At 49.9% G+C, this 16,066-nt stretch overlaps 1 protein-coding gene across 2 annotated transcripts; it reads left to right on the top strand.

Moving 5' to 3' along the window:
* The first annotated feature begins 3,996 nt into the window (after positions 1 to 3,996).
* LOC136789652 (unconventional myosin-VIIa-like) lies at positions 3,997 to 15,958 on the top strand. Of its 2 annotated transcripts, none has more exons than XM_066989991.1 (13): positions 3,997 to 4,752; positions 4,871 to 5,028; positions 6,138 to 6,291; positions 6,463 to 6,618; positions 6,825 to 6,930; positions 8,217 to 8,330; positions 9,128 to 9,215; positions 9,402 to 9,508; positions 10,430 to 10,615; positions 11,566 to 11,682; positions 12,392 to 12,475; positions 12,748 to 12,867; positions 13,868 to 15,958. In XM_066989991.1, exons 1-13 carry the CDS (start codon positions 4,691 to 4,693, stop codon positions 13,955 to 13,957), a joined length of 1,542 nt encoding a protein of 513 aa, XP_066846092.1. In that variant the 5' UTR covers positions 3,997 to 4,690; the 3' UTR covers positions 13,958 to 15,958. The 2 variants fall into 2 exon arrangements, with proteins under 2 accessions (XP_066846092.1, XP_066846093.1); XM_066989992.1 differs by having other exon boundaries at positions 3,998 to 4,508.
* Positions 15,959 to 16,066: the final 108 nt, after the last annotated feature.

The following is a 16,066-nucleotide window of genomic DNA, read 5'->3' as shown; positions in this document are numbered from 1 at the left end:
CTCACTACAGCATCTAAGGAGACGTGTAGCTGCATGTGATGAAACCACAGCGGAGGTTCACCTGCCTCCTCCAGAGCCTAGGTTAACCAGCAGGCTCAGCGAAGGCCTGAGGGCAAAAAAAAGGCACTCGCTTACTCTCAGGGGGTTTTCATTGAGGTAGGGGGGTTCTCCTTCGATCATCTCGATGGCCATTATCCCCAGTGACCAGATGTCCACTTTGGGCCCGTAGGCTTTTCGTGTCACCACTTCAGGCGCCATCCAGTACGGGGTCCCCACCATGGTGCTGCGCTTGCTCTGTTCGGGAGTGATCTGGGCACAGAAGCCAAAGTCAGCTGGAAAAGCAAAGAAGGAGGGAAGAAAAAGTTAGAAACCAGCAGGTTTCTCCAAAAACAACACGTACTGATGCCACAGCTGTGGTACAAGCTAGCCTGTTGCACTGCCTGCTACATTGCTGCTGCAAAGGAGGGCTGGTTTTGTGGTTAACAAGGTGTTCAGGAGTAAGCTTCTAAATCTGACTCGCTGAGGCCATCAACATCACAGAGCTGCTCACTTGTCGATGTGAAGGCTGGTGATCAGTAAAGAGCTGTACATGGATGCTGTGAAACGTGGCAGTGCAGCATTTGGCAGCTGTAATACACTGTGTAACACATGCTCTCAAGCCTGTTCCTGGGTCTGTGAAAACAGAAACCAATGCCCAGTCTGTCCTCCCTCCACCCACACCCACCAGTATTATCTGGTCGTATTTTCAGTCCCAGAGATAGTATTTCCCCAGAAGATGTACCATCTCGCAAACACGATTTGCTTTCTAGAGCAAATACTGTGTTCAGAATAAATTTAAGGACCTAATTTGGTACTTATTATTTTCTTTGAGAAGACAGAAAGCTGAAGAGCCTTCCTGTGGAAATTGCTTGGCCCTGTCTTATTTGCATTTGACTTTCCAAAAGATCACAGAATAATAGAATCATAGGAAAATTAAGGTTGGAAAAGCCCTCCAAGATCACCTGGTCCAACCATCCCCCTACGAACAATGTCACCCACGAAACCACGTCCCCAAGCACCACGTCCAACCTTGCCTTGAACACCCCCAGGGACAGGGACTCCACCACCTCCCTGGGCAACGCGTCCCAATGCCTGACCGCTCTTTCTGAGAAGAAATGTCTCCTAATTGTTTTAATTGGTGAAGAGTAGCACTCTTTGTTCAATTCTTTGTTTTAATTGTTGAAGAGTAAGGGCATGACGTTTCCATTTTTCCACTCACCAGTGACATCACCCGACTGCCAGGACTTTTCAACTGTGATGGAGAGCGGCTTGGCAACCCCATCAGCCAGTTCCCTCAGGACCCTGGGATTCATGTCATCAGGTCCCATAGACCTGGACCTGTTTACATTCAGCAGGTGGTCTCGAACCTGCTCTTCACTTACCGTGGGTGGGACTTTGCTCCCCCAGCCTCCACCTACAGGTTCAGGGAAATGAAAGACTTGGGAAGCCCATCTACCAGTGCAGACGGAGGCAAAGAAGTTGCTGAGTACCTCAGCCTTCTCCGTGTCTGTCGTTACCAATTACTCAGGTATAGAAACTCACTCCTAATATAAGAAATTAGCCACCTCTAATCGCTTCCACACTACTATTTTCACCCCTCAGTTTATTTTCACAAATGTTAAAGGCGCATGGTGGCCCCTGGGGACTCCTCCTGTCAGCCCAGCGCAGCAGCCCGAAGGGAGCTGGGTCCTCTCTTGTGCTCTTCCTCGAGGCTCTGTGCAGAGGGGCTGACACCTCTCGCACAAGGGCTGGCGGGTGGGAAAGAAACACGCACACAAGCCCTGAATATCAGCAAGAGTTCTTTATTGCCAGGTGTTTGGTGGCTCCAAGCTAATGCCTGGGATGGAGCCTGCGCGACGAGGAGTAGGGAGCTCGCCGGGCCCTGCTGCGTAGCTACCGGTGTTCTCTCATGGCACGCAGCAGAGAGCTGCCGGGGTAGTCCCAGGTCTGATGTGGCCGAGGTGGATCCACTTCCATGGGTTCCTCCGCCTCTTCTTGTGGATCCACCTCCATGGGCTCCACGGTGTCAGGCAGGAGGACAAGCCAGTCCTTGCCTGGGACTGCCCACACGGGATGCCTCCCATCAGCTGTGTTCTCCGGCCAGGGTGCCGAACGAGGGGGTCGCCCAGTTCCATTGCCTGGTCCCATGCCACTCTCCACTTGATATTCATTCGTGGGTTTCACGCCGCCATCTCTTTTACGGCCACGGCTGGGTCCCTCGCTGCGATCTGGCCGATGGGCACGCCTCTGCTCCCCACGGCTCTCCGCATCACGCTCCCGTCTTCGCTCCACACCACCACTGCACCTCTGGTTAGGCCCAGGCCCCCTGCTGCTGGATGTCTGAGGGGCCGGCCTGTTCCCCGCATCGCTGCGGTGCCAGTGATATCTCCAATAATCGTCTCTGGGCCGGGCAGCAGGCTTCCCCCAGGCACTGATGTCTTTTGTGCCGCAGGTGCTGTCCCTCTGCCCATGAGACATCTTTCTCCCATTAGCTGCCATCTTCTCGGTGCTTCCTCAGATCGCTTCGCGGTCCTCACACCGAGGAGGGCTGCCGCTCGCCTTGCTCCTTTCTCTGGCCTTCCTCCTGCCGCTTACGCTGGCTCTCAGAGGACCGAGTCGCTGAGCAAGTGGCGGGCCAGCGGCAGGGGGCCTCTTTTATAGGGCCCGGGGCAAAGGCGTGACAGCGGTGGCCACTGTGACCTCAGCAAGGCTCTGTGATGGAGTGGCCCGTGCGAGGCCAAAGGCGGCTGCGTTGGGAGAGGCCTGGAAGATGCCCTCATGTGGACAAGGAGGAGGGCTGGGGGGGCTGAGGGGCCCCTTTTCTGGGGCTGGCTCCCCCCCAGGCCATTTGGCTTGACAGAGAGAAAGGCTGCCCCATGCAATCCTGCCTCAACCCATTTTTTCTCCCCATCTCCAAGGCTTAGAATCTCTGGTTAACAAAAGAAAACTCCATCAACAAAACCAAACCAGACCCATTCAAAAGGCTAAAGCGGTCACAGCTGAAGTACCCATCTTCAGGAGATCTTTGATCTCCTTCTATGACCAAGTGACGCGCTTGGTGGATGAGGGAAAGGCTGTGGATGTGGTTTACCTTGACCTCAGTAAGGCTTTTGACACCGTTCCCCACAACATTCTCCTCAAGAAACTGGCTGCTCGGGGCTTGGACTGGCGTACGCTTCGCTGGGTTAGAAACTGGCTGGATGGCCGGGCCCAGAGAGTTGTGGTGAATGGAGTCAAATCTGGTTGGAGGCCGGTCACTAGTGGAGTCCCCCAGGGCTCGGTACTGGGGCCGGTCCTCTTTAATATCTTTATTGATGATCTGGATGAGGGCGTCCAGTGCACCCTCAGTAAGTTTGCAGATGACACCAAGCTAAGTGCGTGTGTCGATCTGCTCGAGGGCAGGAAGGCTCTGCAGGAGGATCTGGATAGGCTGGAGCGATGGGTGAGGTCAACTGCATGAAGTTCAACAAGGCCAAGTGCCGGGTCCTGCACCTGGGGCGCAACAACCCCAAGCAGCGCTACAGGCTGGGAGATGAGTGGCTGGAAAGCTGCCTGGCCGAGAAGGACCTGGGAGTATTGGTGGATAGTCGGCTGAATATGAGCCAGCAGTGTGCTCAGGTGGCCAAGAAGGCCAACAGCATCCTGGCTTGTATAAGAAGCAGTGTGGCCAGCAGGTCTAGGGAAGTGATTGTCCCCCTGTACTCGGCTCTGGTGAGGCCGCACCTCGAGTACTGTGTTCAGTTTTGGGCCCCTCGCTACAGGAAGGACATGGACGTGCTCGAGCGAGTCCAGAGAAGGGCGACCAAGCTTGTGAGGGGTCTGGAGAACAAGTCTTACGAGGAGCGGCTGAGGGAGCTGGGCTTGTTCAGCCTGGAGAAGAGGAGGCTCAGGGGCGACCTCATCGCTCTCTACAGTTACCTGAAAGGAGGCTGTAGAGAGGTGGGGGTTGGTCTATTCTCCCACGTGCCTAGTGACAGGACGAGGGGGAATGGGCTAAAGTTGCGACAGGGGAGTTTTAGGTTGGATGTTAGGAAGTACTTCTTTACCGAAAGGGTTATTAAGCATTGGAACGGGCTGCCCAGGGAGGTGGTGGAGTCACCATCCCTGGAGGTCTTTAAAAGACGTTTAGATGTAGAACTTAGGGATATGGTTTAGTGGAGTACTTAGTGTTAGGTCGGAGGTTGGACTCGATGATCTTGAGGTCTCTTCCAACCTAGAGAAATCTGTGAATCTGTGAATCTGTGGGAGGCTGTGCTTAGTGGTCTAGTATTCCTTCCCAGTGATCCCTTACACAGCCTGAGACCACGTAGGCAGCAGGTGAATTACGTGGGGACATTTTCATCTCAGCTCCAAAGCATGCACCACTGCTGAATGTAGCTTACCAGACTGATCAAAAAACTCCCGCTCCTGTTTAGAGGGGTTGGCAGCCCATGGAGACAGACCAAGTCCTGTGAGATGTCTTCACCCTGGTGGGTTTGTTCTACTGGGCAATATTCTTTCATTGTTGCTGCCCATCTCCCTCACCACCCATTGCCATCACCCCTTCTCTTGTGGTTAGAAGCTTTTTTTTTTTTTTTTTTTTTTTATTTCAGTAGAAAAGGTGCTTGGGTAGGGTCCAAAAGGGACTTTTCTGAGCCCTAGGAAAGGAAAAATGACTACCTTTGGACACAGCGGGAGACAGATACTCTGTAAAACTGTGAATAGCCACTTGGTGTAAGAGTTCTTTATTCTGGTGTTGTGAACAGCCTTCCAGGTGAAGCACTGGTTACACACAGTCCATTTTATCCCTGTAACCTCTCCACCTTTCCTTTTGCTTTTCCTTTGCCACCAGGCCACCACCCAAGCACACCCTGAGCAGGGTCATGATCACCAAGAGCCGTGGGAAGGACAAGTTGTGGTGTTACACCCGTGAGCCCATCAAACAGCCGTTGCTGAAGAAGATCCTGGGGAGCGAGGAGCTGTCCCAAGAAGCCTGCATGGCCTTCATTGATATCCTTCCACTTCCTGGGGCACCCCTTGGGCAACAGGGCTGACAGGCAAAGGGCTGAGCAGCTTCTTCAGAGACCCAACTAAAGCCCATAGAAAGGTTTCTGGTCCCTCTTAAGGGCTTTGGGACCATGTCATGGACTTGGAGATGGATCTGATCCCGAAATCTGTATTTGAGCATCCTTGAGAGCTGATGGGTGTCTTCTCCATAAGCAAGGTCCAGGGAGTAAGTTACTGAGTCTTGCAGGTACACATCGCTTAGCGGTTAACTCAACAGTTCTGTTTTGGCTTGCTTCAACTCTCCAGGATGCATCTGCTGTAGAAGGGAGTAGACCTAATCATTATGGATACAAACTAGTCCTCATGGCCTCAGGGACAGGGCTTGATGCCTGAGTATCACTTTCCTGGCAGAATAAAGACAGCATGGGAGAAAGAAGCTGAGTACAAATATAAATCTAACCTGTGGAAGTCGCCTTTGTGTTTTGGTAGGGTTTTGCTCTAGGATACAGACTTTAGTTCGAACAGTTCTGTTGGTATAAACCCGGTACTGATGCTACAGCACAGTTACTGCTGCTACAGTTTTCCTCCTAGCAGCAAATAACAGCAGTAGTAGGAACTAAAAGGACTGGTAAAAATTGAGAACATCTGCAATTTTATCATTCTCCTTTCCATGTTAAACACATTTATTCAGAATACTGTGACCTGTTGTCATGCAGAATAGGTACAATATGGTGAAGTGGTGAAGGTCATCATTTGGTTTATGTTACCACAGCTCCAGTGCTGTCTGCAGAGCTCTGCCTCATGACACCAGCTGAAAATCTGGTCTTTTATAGTGGTATCACTATGTGTGATCAGGTAACACAGTAGTCACAGAACTTCCCTAGGCCTACATCCCAACCACAAAGTGGTTCTTTCTGACCTGAGATGATGCATGAAAAAGAGAGAGAGCTCGCTGGACATCTCCTAAAGAAATTTAAAGCCTTACCACTGTGCCCCCTCCACCAAATTGCAGCCACTTCTGTAGTCAAATGTGGGATGTCTTTTATCACATCATCAACAGAAGGGCTTCTCCAGACCTCCCGCTTAGCTGATCCTTGACTCCTGCCTCCCACCAGTGCTGAAGTACATGGGTGACTACCCATCCAAAAGGACCCGCTCAGTCAATGAGCTGACAGACCAAATATTTGAAGGTGCCTTGAAAGCTGAGCCTCTGAAGGATGAAATCTACTGCCAGACCCTGAAGCAGCTTACGGACAACCACATCAAGTAAGAGTCGTTGGTTTTGCTTGGCCCAAAGACACTAGCCTCTGTTGGGCAAAGGAGATCTGGAGCCTAAGCATGTCTCCTCCCCTCTAGCTGAGAACCACCCACCCATGCCAAAGCACAGAGCAGTGTCCACGCCATAACTTTTTTCCTCCTGGATCTCTCCTCGTTTAGGTACAGTGAAGAGAAAGGCTGGGAGCTGCTGTGGTTGTGTACAGGCCTTTTCCCTCCAAGTAACATCCTCCTGCCCCATGTCCAGAGGTTTCTGCAGTCCCGAAAACATCACCCGTTGGCAGCAGACTGCATCCAAAGACTCCAGAAAGCCCTAAGGTACAGCACCAAAAGACCTCCTAGTCCTGACCATGTCACAGCATCCAAATATGCATTAGAAATTACAAGTAGGAGATGTTTTGGTAGTAGTTGGAGGGACACTGGAAGCTCACAGCCTTTCTCTGCATTCAGCCAAACTGAACTAAAAGGACTTTGGGTGGAGGATGTTGCTGATGCTATGGCACTTGCCTCTCCCTGTTTTGCAGGAATGGATCCAGAAAGTACCCTCCCCATCTCGTAGAAGTGGAAGCCATTCAACACAAAACCACCCAGATTTTCCACAAGGTTTACTTTCCTGATGACACCGATGAGGTAAATGGGATAGAAGGAAACTTCATTTTTGTCAGGATGGATGTCAATTTTCTTATTAAAATCCCAGAAAAGGCTACTGTTGTTTCTGATTCAGAAAAAATTCAGCCTTCCCAGAAGAGTCTGAAACAGCAGCATCAGAAAGATCCATCCTTATCTACCTTGGTGAGGCAGGATAGAAGACTGGAGCTCAGGGGTCTGATTTCCTGCAATTCACCTTCTCCAGACATGGGTGCTGAGTCAGTCTTCACTGCAAATTTTGACCCCAGGAAGAGAGAAACAGGATGTGTTCATCTCCATCCACGCCCTCAGTGGTTCACAGGCCTTGGCCATCAGTTATTTGCAGCCTCAACTGACAGATTCAGTCCACCAAACCATACCCAGCTGGGTACCAGTCCCAGGGACTGGGCTGGGAGCTGGCAAGAAGGAAACTAAAATTATTCCCCATTCTGACCTGAGATGATGCAGAAATCATAACATCTGCACTCAGGAACCTTTCATTAATCATCTTAGACATTAATAAGGCATGTAGATAAATTGAGGCTGGAGCAGATAGGCATGTCCTTGCAGGTACTGCTCTCTCATGCTACTGATTAGTCTCCCAGTGAGGTTTGCCTGCTCCTCTCTTTCATCATGCCCTTGGGCACAACTAAATTCTTGTATTTCCAAGGGAGTTTATGTGAAAAGCAGTGCACACCCATGAAGGGAAAAGGGTATTCTTCTCCAGTAGCTGTGTGTGTGCCCATGTTTTTCTGTAACGGGGTTTTACAGATCTCCTGGGACTTCTTATCACTCTGAGTATTTTTTCTATGTGACTAGTAATAAGCTGCTTTATACACACGCATCTGTGTGAGAGCCAGTAGAAGGAGGCAGAGGGGACTTCGGCACGTGTCTGTGGTCCCTTTGACCATGGCAGTCACCCAGGTGGGCTGGCCAAGTAGTGTCCCTGTGGTACAACACGCATTTGCACTGAGGGGCAGTGGCACTGAGCTCCAGGCCATTCTCTCATGGTATGTGGAACATGGGTTCTGGTGGTTCAGGCAAACGTGGCCATGCATGGGACTGGCAGAAGTTTAAGTTCCCAATAAGTTCCCAATAAGAAGTTCATGGCTGAACTTCTGCAAATTTCCTTTTCACATGTCCAGAGCCACAATCCATAAAATCACTTCTTTCGTTGGTGGTGGGCACTTACATCTTTTCACATATCTGAGCCTAGAGCTCCTCGAAGAGAGCATGAAGCAGAAATTAATCTTGAGGTAGCAGTGGTGATGATCTTCCTTTCTTTGTAGGCATTTGAGGTGGAGTCCAGCACAAAAGCCAAGGATTTCTGCCAGAACATCTCCAACAGGCTGCTCCTAAAATCTTCTGAAGGCTTCAGCCTCTTCGTCAAAATCTCTGACAAGGTGAGTGACCCACACAGAGGCTGGGGTAATGCCAAAACACTCGGTGCTTCACAGCAATCATCCCAAAGGGCTTAAAACACAAACAGGCAAAGGTCTCCTGTGTTGAGAGCAGGTGGCTTTAACGCCCGATGATAGCACTGTGGCAGCCTGCTGTGTCCTGCTGACTGAGTGATGCAGCCAGTGCCACCCTATGTGCAGGATCTCACACTAATTGTGGCCCACCGAATCCCTGTGTGATCCAGAGTGAGGCAAGAGTCACTCTTTTTTTGCCTTTGTTGTCATTTTTGTCATTTTTTGCCCAAAAAGGTCACTGCATTGCGAATTAATTGAATGTTAAAGAGCACATGGGGACTGCCAGATGGAGCCAGCCTGGTCCCCTCTGGGTAGCTGTTCCTGTGATGCTGCATTGATCTGGGGCAAAGGAGATAGGGTCCATCAGGAGAAAGAGGTAGAAGACCCATGTTGCTGAGACGGTGTCCTGGTTTTGGCTGGTTTATAAGGATTAAGAAAAATGTGCAAGCTTAGAGCTGCCTTGGGCAACTGGAAGAAATCTACAGAGATAGTCATCAGGAAGGGAAATTAATTGCTCCAGGGAAACAGGAAGGTGCAATAAGAATTAATGGGTGGAATTAGAGCGAGTTGTTGGCAATGGCTTTCTGGCATCAGCAGTTTGTAGCAGAGAAGTCTAATTGAGACAAAGCAGTGAGCAAAAACTGCAGGAGATGGGGCAACAGCCAGCCCTGCCTGTGGCCTCTCGCTGCTTCCTCAGCCTTTGTAACCATGTGCTGTGCCCCCAGGTCATCAGTGTGCCCGAGGGCGATTTCTTCTTTGACTTTGTGAGACACCTGACGGACTGGATAAAGAAAGCAAGACCAGCGAAAGATGGTAACAGTGACTTTTCTCCCTTTGGGGTCACGCACAGCCCTCCTTGAGCCCTCCAGCCCTTTTAAAGATGGGCCACGCTGCTGTGGTTGTGCTGCCCGTGCCAGCCCTGGGGGCAAAACCTGACAGATGACCTGGCTGGTGCTCTCAGCATTGCTCTCAGATCTGCTCCCTGCTTCCTTCGCACAGGTATAGTGCCTTCCCTCACCTACCAAGTGTTCTTCATGAAAAAGCTCTGGACCAACACAACGCCTGGAAAGGATTCGATGGCAGATTCGATCTTCCACTATTACCAGGTGCTCTGGGAACCTGAGATAGCAGCAGAGACTTTGGGAGGAATTAGGGTGGAAAGACTGTGTATGTGCAGATGCATGAAGTTTTACTTTTAACAGAACAAAGTCCTGCCTTCAACAGAGAGCTATGAAGAACAGTTGGGTTGTATGGCAAGGACCAGGCTTCATGCACTGTAAGGCAACCAACTCAGCTGAGATTTGGGCCAGATGTTCTTGGGAAAGTAGCAAGAAGTGGGACACAGTAGCACTCAGCCTTAGCAGGGAGTACAAATTCACAAGCATTCTGAAGGTTTTCAGCTCCTTCATTCTTGGGCGTGAGCTGTGATGGTCCCAGCAGCCAGTCAAGAAGCTGCAGCTCTTCTGCACTTGTTTCATCTGGGAAGAAAGAGACATGTGCATGTCCCAAAGCTTTTTCATACAAGTATGCAAATACACAGATGTTCCCTGTGTTCTTGCCTGGATAAAGCAATTATCCTAATATTATCATAGCCTCTGATGCTTTGATAGTTACCTGACACATTTTCAAGCATCTTTTCGTAATGGGGGAATAGATTGAAAAAAAAATGAAAAGGAAAAATAAAGGGAGGAAAAAAAACCCATTCAATTCCAATTGTCCATTACAAGGGTTGGATTTTCAGCAATGAGGGAGGGAGAACAAGACTGTAGGTTCACACATCTGATACCTACCACAGGGACCACCCTGTAACACGAGAACGTTTCAGGCCAGAGAGGATCTTTAGACATCAAGTGTGGTCTCAGCTGAGCAGCTGCCTGTCCACCACACTTGGTACAACAACTATGAGTGTTCCTAAGGCAGAGCCTCATATCCAGGAGCTGGAGACCTCCAAAAATGTGATTTAGCACCAGAGGGTGAAGGTCTGAGGTCACCCCCTCTATTTCTGAATGGCTTTCTTCCACATACAGGAGTTACCAAAGTACCTGCGCGGCTACCACAAGTGTACACGGGAAGAGGTCCTGCAGTTGGCAGCTCTCATCTACCGGGTGAAGTTTGAGGATGACAAATCCTATTTCCCCAGCATCCCCAAGCTTCTGAAGGAGCTGGTGCCTCAGGACCTCGTCCGGCAGCTCTCTCCAGATGACTGGAAGCGGGTAAAACAGCAGCTTTAGTCATAGGTCAGGCTTGGTGGGGGGAAACCCAGCATCTCGTGTGACTTGTCTGATGTTCAACACTGAAGTCAGGTTGCCAGAAGGAGTGACCCATGGTCCCTCTTGAGCCTTAAAAGGGCCACAATCTCTCCAACAGCACCAAGAGAAGGAATTGTACATGTGTTCAGACACACACACACGTTGTGGGCTTTGTGCTGCACGTTGCTGTGACTGTAGTGGTGGATGCAGTGCTGTATGGACACATCTAGGGGATGGTCTCATGTAAAGCTTTGTTGTTGAAGGCAGACTGCTGAGCAGAAAGGCAATTCTCCCCGCTTTACACAAGGAGAGCTGTGGCACAGGTACGGACAAGTCTAGGCCATAAAGTAATGTAGATGTCTCACTGCCAAGAAACAATCTTGTAAGTCCTTTCTGTTTGCTGGGACTTGAACTTGGCCATGTGTCTAACAAGCAAATTATTGGCTTCTCTGTGTCGAAGTCCCCTCAGTCCCTTCTGCTCCCAAAATTGAAAGATCAAAATTTATAATCCCTATAATGGAGTCATCAGTACAGCTTCTAAGAAAGGACCTACTTTAGTTCCAGGCTCTGCTCCAGTGACCCACCAACACTTCTGTGAAGTGTTCATTGGAGCAGAGACTAGAATAGATGTCTCCACCTGGAAAACTTCTCCAGCTACTTTCTTGGCCCAATTAATATTTACTCATCCCAAGAAACTTGCCATCTGAGAACAGCTAATAGGCAGGAAGAACTGATCACAGGTTCACCATATGCTGTGGTTTGTTAATGAATCTCAGCGAAAGCCCAGTTACCGTGAAGCAATTATGGTTTCTGGTAGGATAGTCCGTCTTTGTAGCATGATGCTTCTTTACCTGCAAAAATCTTTGGTCCAAGGTAATGCAAACCCTCCAGCTCTGCTGTCCTCTCTGTTGCAGTCCATCGTGGCATACTACAATAAGCACGCAGGCAAAACGAGAGAAGAAGCCAAGCTTGCCTTCCTAAAGATTATCTTCAAGTGGCCTACATTTGGATCAGCATTCTTTGAAGTGAAGGTACCTGCTCTGCCTGGGGGTTCCCTGGCAGCTTTGAGACAGTATCAGAAGTCCCGTATCATGGAGGGGTTCCAGGTATGCAGGGTTGTCCCAGTGCCTGGAGTGGAACAACCCTGATAAGACAGGGAAAGGATGTAAGTCTCTCCATCAGTAAAGGGCTGAGATACTCATTTATGGCTGCCCTGTCTCTTTACAATACTGGGGCATTGTAGAGCATCAACGTATCTCAGTCCTCTTCAGGTCTATCCTCGCAGCTGTACTGCTGAGGAGGCAAGAGCCATTCTCTGTTTTGTGAAGGGAAAGGGGAACGTGTAATTTTCACACACCTGCACACACTGTGAACCCAATCCAGATCACCCATCATGGCACCAGGTTCCCATCACAGGCAGGGGAGGCCAGTAGTGATGAAGTCCAAGAACTCTGGGCACCTTATTGCAACCCCCCATACTCAGGGACCATACATTAAGCATGGTGTGGAAACATGACGCTGAAACCGTTCATGATATCTTTGAACTTAGGCACCTTAATTTCTGTCATGTTCATTAGATGGCATAGTGGATCTGAATAATATCCTGTGATTTTTCCACCCAGAGTGATTTAGCTGCCAAATGTAAATGCAAATGCTGGCAGAAGATACTGGGTGAGGAAATAGGAAAGCACCTGATTTAGCACGACGCTTCCCCTAACCAGTTCATCTCATTTCCAACAGCAAACTACAGAGCCAAATTATCCAGAAATCCTTCTAATTGCCATCAATAAGCATGGAGTGAGCCTCATTGATCCCAAAACCAAGGTAAGCAAGACTGAGGTCTTCACCAGGTGCTCCTGAGCCAACTCCCCAACCCCTTACAGGGTTAATCCCAAAGGCTGTGCTATTCCACCAGCCACATGGACCTTCCAGTAGAGCAGTCCTCCACGAGAATGGAGGATCCGCAGTCTTGCACTTCACTGCTGTTCCTGTGAGGCCATGGTATATTCTCATTTCAGCAGACATCCTTGGTCTGCTTGAAGGAAAGTTAAAGGTTGAGGCTCTCGTGTTGAGTGTGAGTCTTGTGTTCCCACCAGGATATTCTCATCACTCACCCCTTCACCAAGATCTCCAACTGGAGCAGTGGCAACACCTACTTCCATATAACTATCGGCAACCTGGTGAGGGGAAGCAAGCTGCTCTGCGAGACATCCCTGGTAAGGAGTGTTAAAGATTGATGGGCACAGTTAGAAAAAATCCTGACTTTGGCAGGCTAAAATAAACTGCTTCCCATAAGCCATGTCTCAGGGATTCTCTGGACTGAAAGTGGTCTCATAGAAGACCCAACAATGTGTGTTTTTCTTTTTTTATTTTTATATTTTTTCCCCTTGATTTCAGCACTGTCTGGTTGCTATCTCCAGAACAGCTTTTCCTAGGGATGATTTAGATATTAAGTATGGGGATATGTTAAGTGTGTAAGGCCTCACCTCCTATGCATCCATGGAGAGCTTTATGGCAGCACAGAGTTCATCCAAGACTTCCCTGCCACTGCCCCCAGGGCAGTAGCACTGGACAAGCCTGTAGTAAGCAAACAAGCAGCACTCACACCATGGCTCTGCCCAAGCAACTGGGGCTCTCATTAGGTCCATCTTCCAAGTTACAGGCAAGCCTGAGGTTCTTGGGGCATTGCCGACCCAGGAACATGGGACACTGCTCCATGTCACTGGAGTGAAAAACGTATCAAAGCAGATGTGGGCTCAGGGGGTGTCCTTTTACCAAGATCCTTTGCCCAGCTTGTACCTACTAACAGCCACAAGGAAAAAAAAAAAGAAAACAAAACACTTCTGCTTAGTCTATCTTAAACTCAAAGCATGTAGGATAAAAAGTCCTGTCCTGTTATTAATTTGGGGCGTTCACATTATTTTTGGCCATTTGAAAAATCCACTCCCCTTCCAAAGCTCCACACATCCTTAGCCTCAGCAGCCTCCTGGGAGAGACTTGCACTGTAAATTGTGTTTGATCCTTGTGTCAGGGCCATATCACTCAAGGAGAACTGTGGAAAAAGGAAGAAGGAAAAAGAAAAAAAAAAAAGAAGGGAAAAATATACCTGGAAACATATATATAAGTTAACGACTTGTAGCAAGTGTGTTCAAGAGGCATGAGCCAGAGACCAAGCTGTGCTATAAAGGCAGGTAACATCTTCTCTCTCCTCACCAGGGCTACAAGATGGATGATCTTTTGACCTCGTACATCAGCCAGATGCTAACAGCCATGAGCAAACAGAGGAGTGCAAAGGGTAGCAAGTGAACTGCAAGAAGCCACTGGCAGGTGGCCATGGGGCTAATTCGCCAGCTGAGGGCTGTGGGGTACCCATGCAGCTGGGGGAGAACCTTTGCCTCCCAGATGTGGAAGATGAGCCGAACGCCGTCAGGGAGTTCGCTGGACTCTGACCTCGAAGGCTCCAATCCCACCTCCCCTTCGAGCGAGGATGACTATCTCTGACCCCCCCCCCCCGTCCTCCTTCCCCACCCTGCAACCCGACTCCACCTTAAACCTCAAAGATTTCCAGGGGACACCACTGCTCTCAGGCAGTGACTGAGCAAAGAAACTCCGGCAGGACGTTTGCCTGAACCCAACAGCTGCCATCAAAAAGGCTCTGGGAAGAGGATTTGTGTGTGTGTGCGTGTGCGTGTGGCTTGGTTTGGTTTGTGTTTTTATTTTAAGTAAAGAGAGAGCTATTGAGATGCTAACGGCTTTTGGTGAGCTTATGGGCATTTCAGGTTTGAAGAGGAGTAGCAGAGCCCCAGTCCATGCTGGAAAGGTGTCTGATGAACACTGCGGGGCTTGTTTTTTGACATCACAGAAGAATACACCGTGTTCTTAAGGACAGGAAGAAAAAGCAGGCTGGGAGGAGCACATTTTAACCAGGAATCAGAACAAACAAACCACTGATCGAACAGGCTAGAGTACTGAAGTGCTGTCCGTGCAATGCTGGAAATATTTAAAGAACAAATTTTAAAGTTCTGTTTCTTCTTCTATTTATTTTTTAAAATATTAAAAAGAAAAAAAAATATCCCGCAATTTGCGCTGGTATCTGGACGATGACTCAGGGCTGAGGGCGACCTGCAGGACAATTCCTCGCCCTAGGATCCCCCTGGCACCGTGACAGCCAGTGACTGGGGCACATCTTCCCCAACCTAAGGGCTCAGCTGGAAGTGAAGCTCAGAAGATGTCATCTCCTTTTGCCCCCCTTGTGTCCAGACAAATTAACCCTGGGAGGATCTTTACTGCAAGCTTCAACGTGGACGTAGGGATTTCGAAGTTCCTGCTCTTGGAAGATTGTGGCCAAGCCCATGTGCAGAAAGGGCTCTGATCTAAACACGGACTTGGCCATCACAGCTGGAAAAAACTTAATGATTTTGTTGTGCTTTTGTGTGTGTTGCTGTATAAAAGGGCTCTCTGCCAGTCCCGGTTGGAGCCTGAAGCACTCTCAGAGAGCACAGGCCCATGATTTCAGAGGGTTTTTCTCCATCTTTGGTTGGCCCTGCCGATCTGCTGGCTGGTTGTCCCATTGTCCACCCAGCACCACGCAGTGTGGAGCAGCTCCTTTGGACCAGAGCTGGGACCTGCCGGCAGAGAGGAGGCTAAAGGCATGTCGCGTCTGGGGGGAGGTAGGGGAAGGAGCATGGGGTGCCTTTCCAAAATCCAGGCTTCAGAGGAGCACGTTCCTGGGCAGGTGGCATCAGGAGGGGTGAGAAGTGTCTGCTGAGAGCTGATGTTGGTGTCACTAACCAGTTAAGCTCAAGTAACCCTTGCTGGGCTTACTGGGCTCAGTCTCCCAGCGCTGTGGCACCAGGAGCACTACCTGCCAGGCCACCAGGAGCACGGCATCTGACGGGGATACAGCAGTGGCTTTGGACCTCGGTCTCTCCACCAAAGCAAACAAAATGCTGCTTGGAGACGTCCACCAGCCAGCCAGGGCTGCTAGGAGATCCCCCTTACCACCACGACGAGCCTCCAGCCACCCCTGCCGCCCACAACACGCTCAGTAGACGATGCAGCCTAGCAATGTTCTCCAGTGCTGGTCTGGGCCAGCTTTCCCCCACCGCCACCCTCGTCCCTTCGTTCACAGCTCTGTTGGCCTCCCGTGCACCCCACCATTTAGGGGGTGCTGGGACTCTTGTGTGCGTGTGCCTGTGTGTCATATGTATTAGCATCTGCTGGCCTCTTTGTATTCACACCGAGCAATGTAACACGAAAAAAAACGTATGTCCAAGTGAAATATTCTCATTAAAAGGCATAAAGTGGCTTGCGGGAGGCTGTCCTGCACTGTGCGGTCGTGGTGGTGGCTCCACGGGTGGGATCAGGGCCCCCAGGTCCTCAGCAGGGAGAGGACTTCTGGTGGAACGGGGCTCC

The sequence above is a fragment of the Anser cygnoides genome, chromosome 1 (assembly GCF_040182565.1).
Source record: "Anser cygnoides isolate HZ-2024a breed goose chromosome 1, Taihu_goose_T2T_genome, whole genome shotgun sequence".
Lineage (NCBI taxonomy): Eukaryota > Metazoa > Chordata > Aves > Anseriformes > Anatidae > Anser > Anser cygnoides.
The sequence above is the reverse complement of the archived record's forward strand: the minus strand, read 5'-3'. Positions and strand labels throughout refer to the sequence as shown.

Excerpts from the sequence above, each read along its gene's own strand:
- LOC136789652 (XM_066989991.1), top strand. The coding sequence starts at position 4,691 with ATGACTACCTTTGGACACAGCGGGAGACAGATACTCTGTAAAACTGTG. Across the intron at positions 5,029-6,137 it reads AGCCTGCATGGCCTTCATTG|CAGTGCTGAAGTACATGGGT; the intron begins ATATCCTTCCAC and ends CCTGCCTCCCAC. Across the intron at positions 10,616-11,565 it reads CTCCAGATGACTGGAAGCGG|TCCATCGTGGCATACTACAA; the intron begins GTAAAACAGCAG and ends TCTCTGTTGCAG.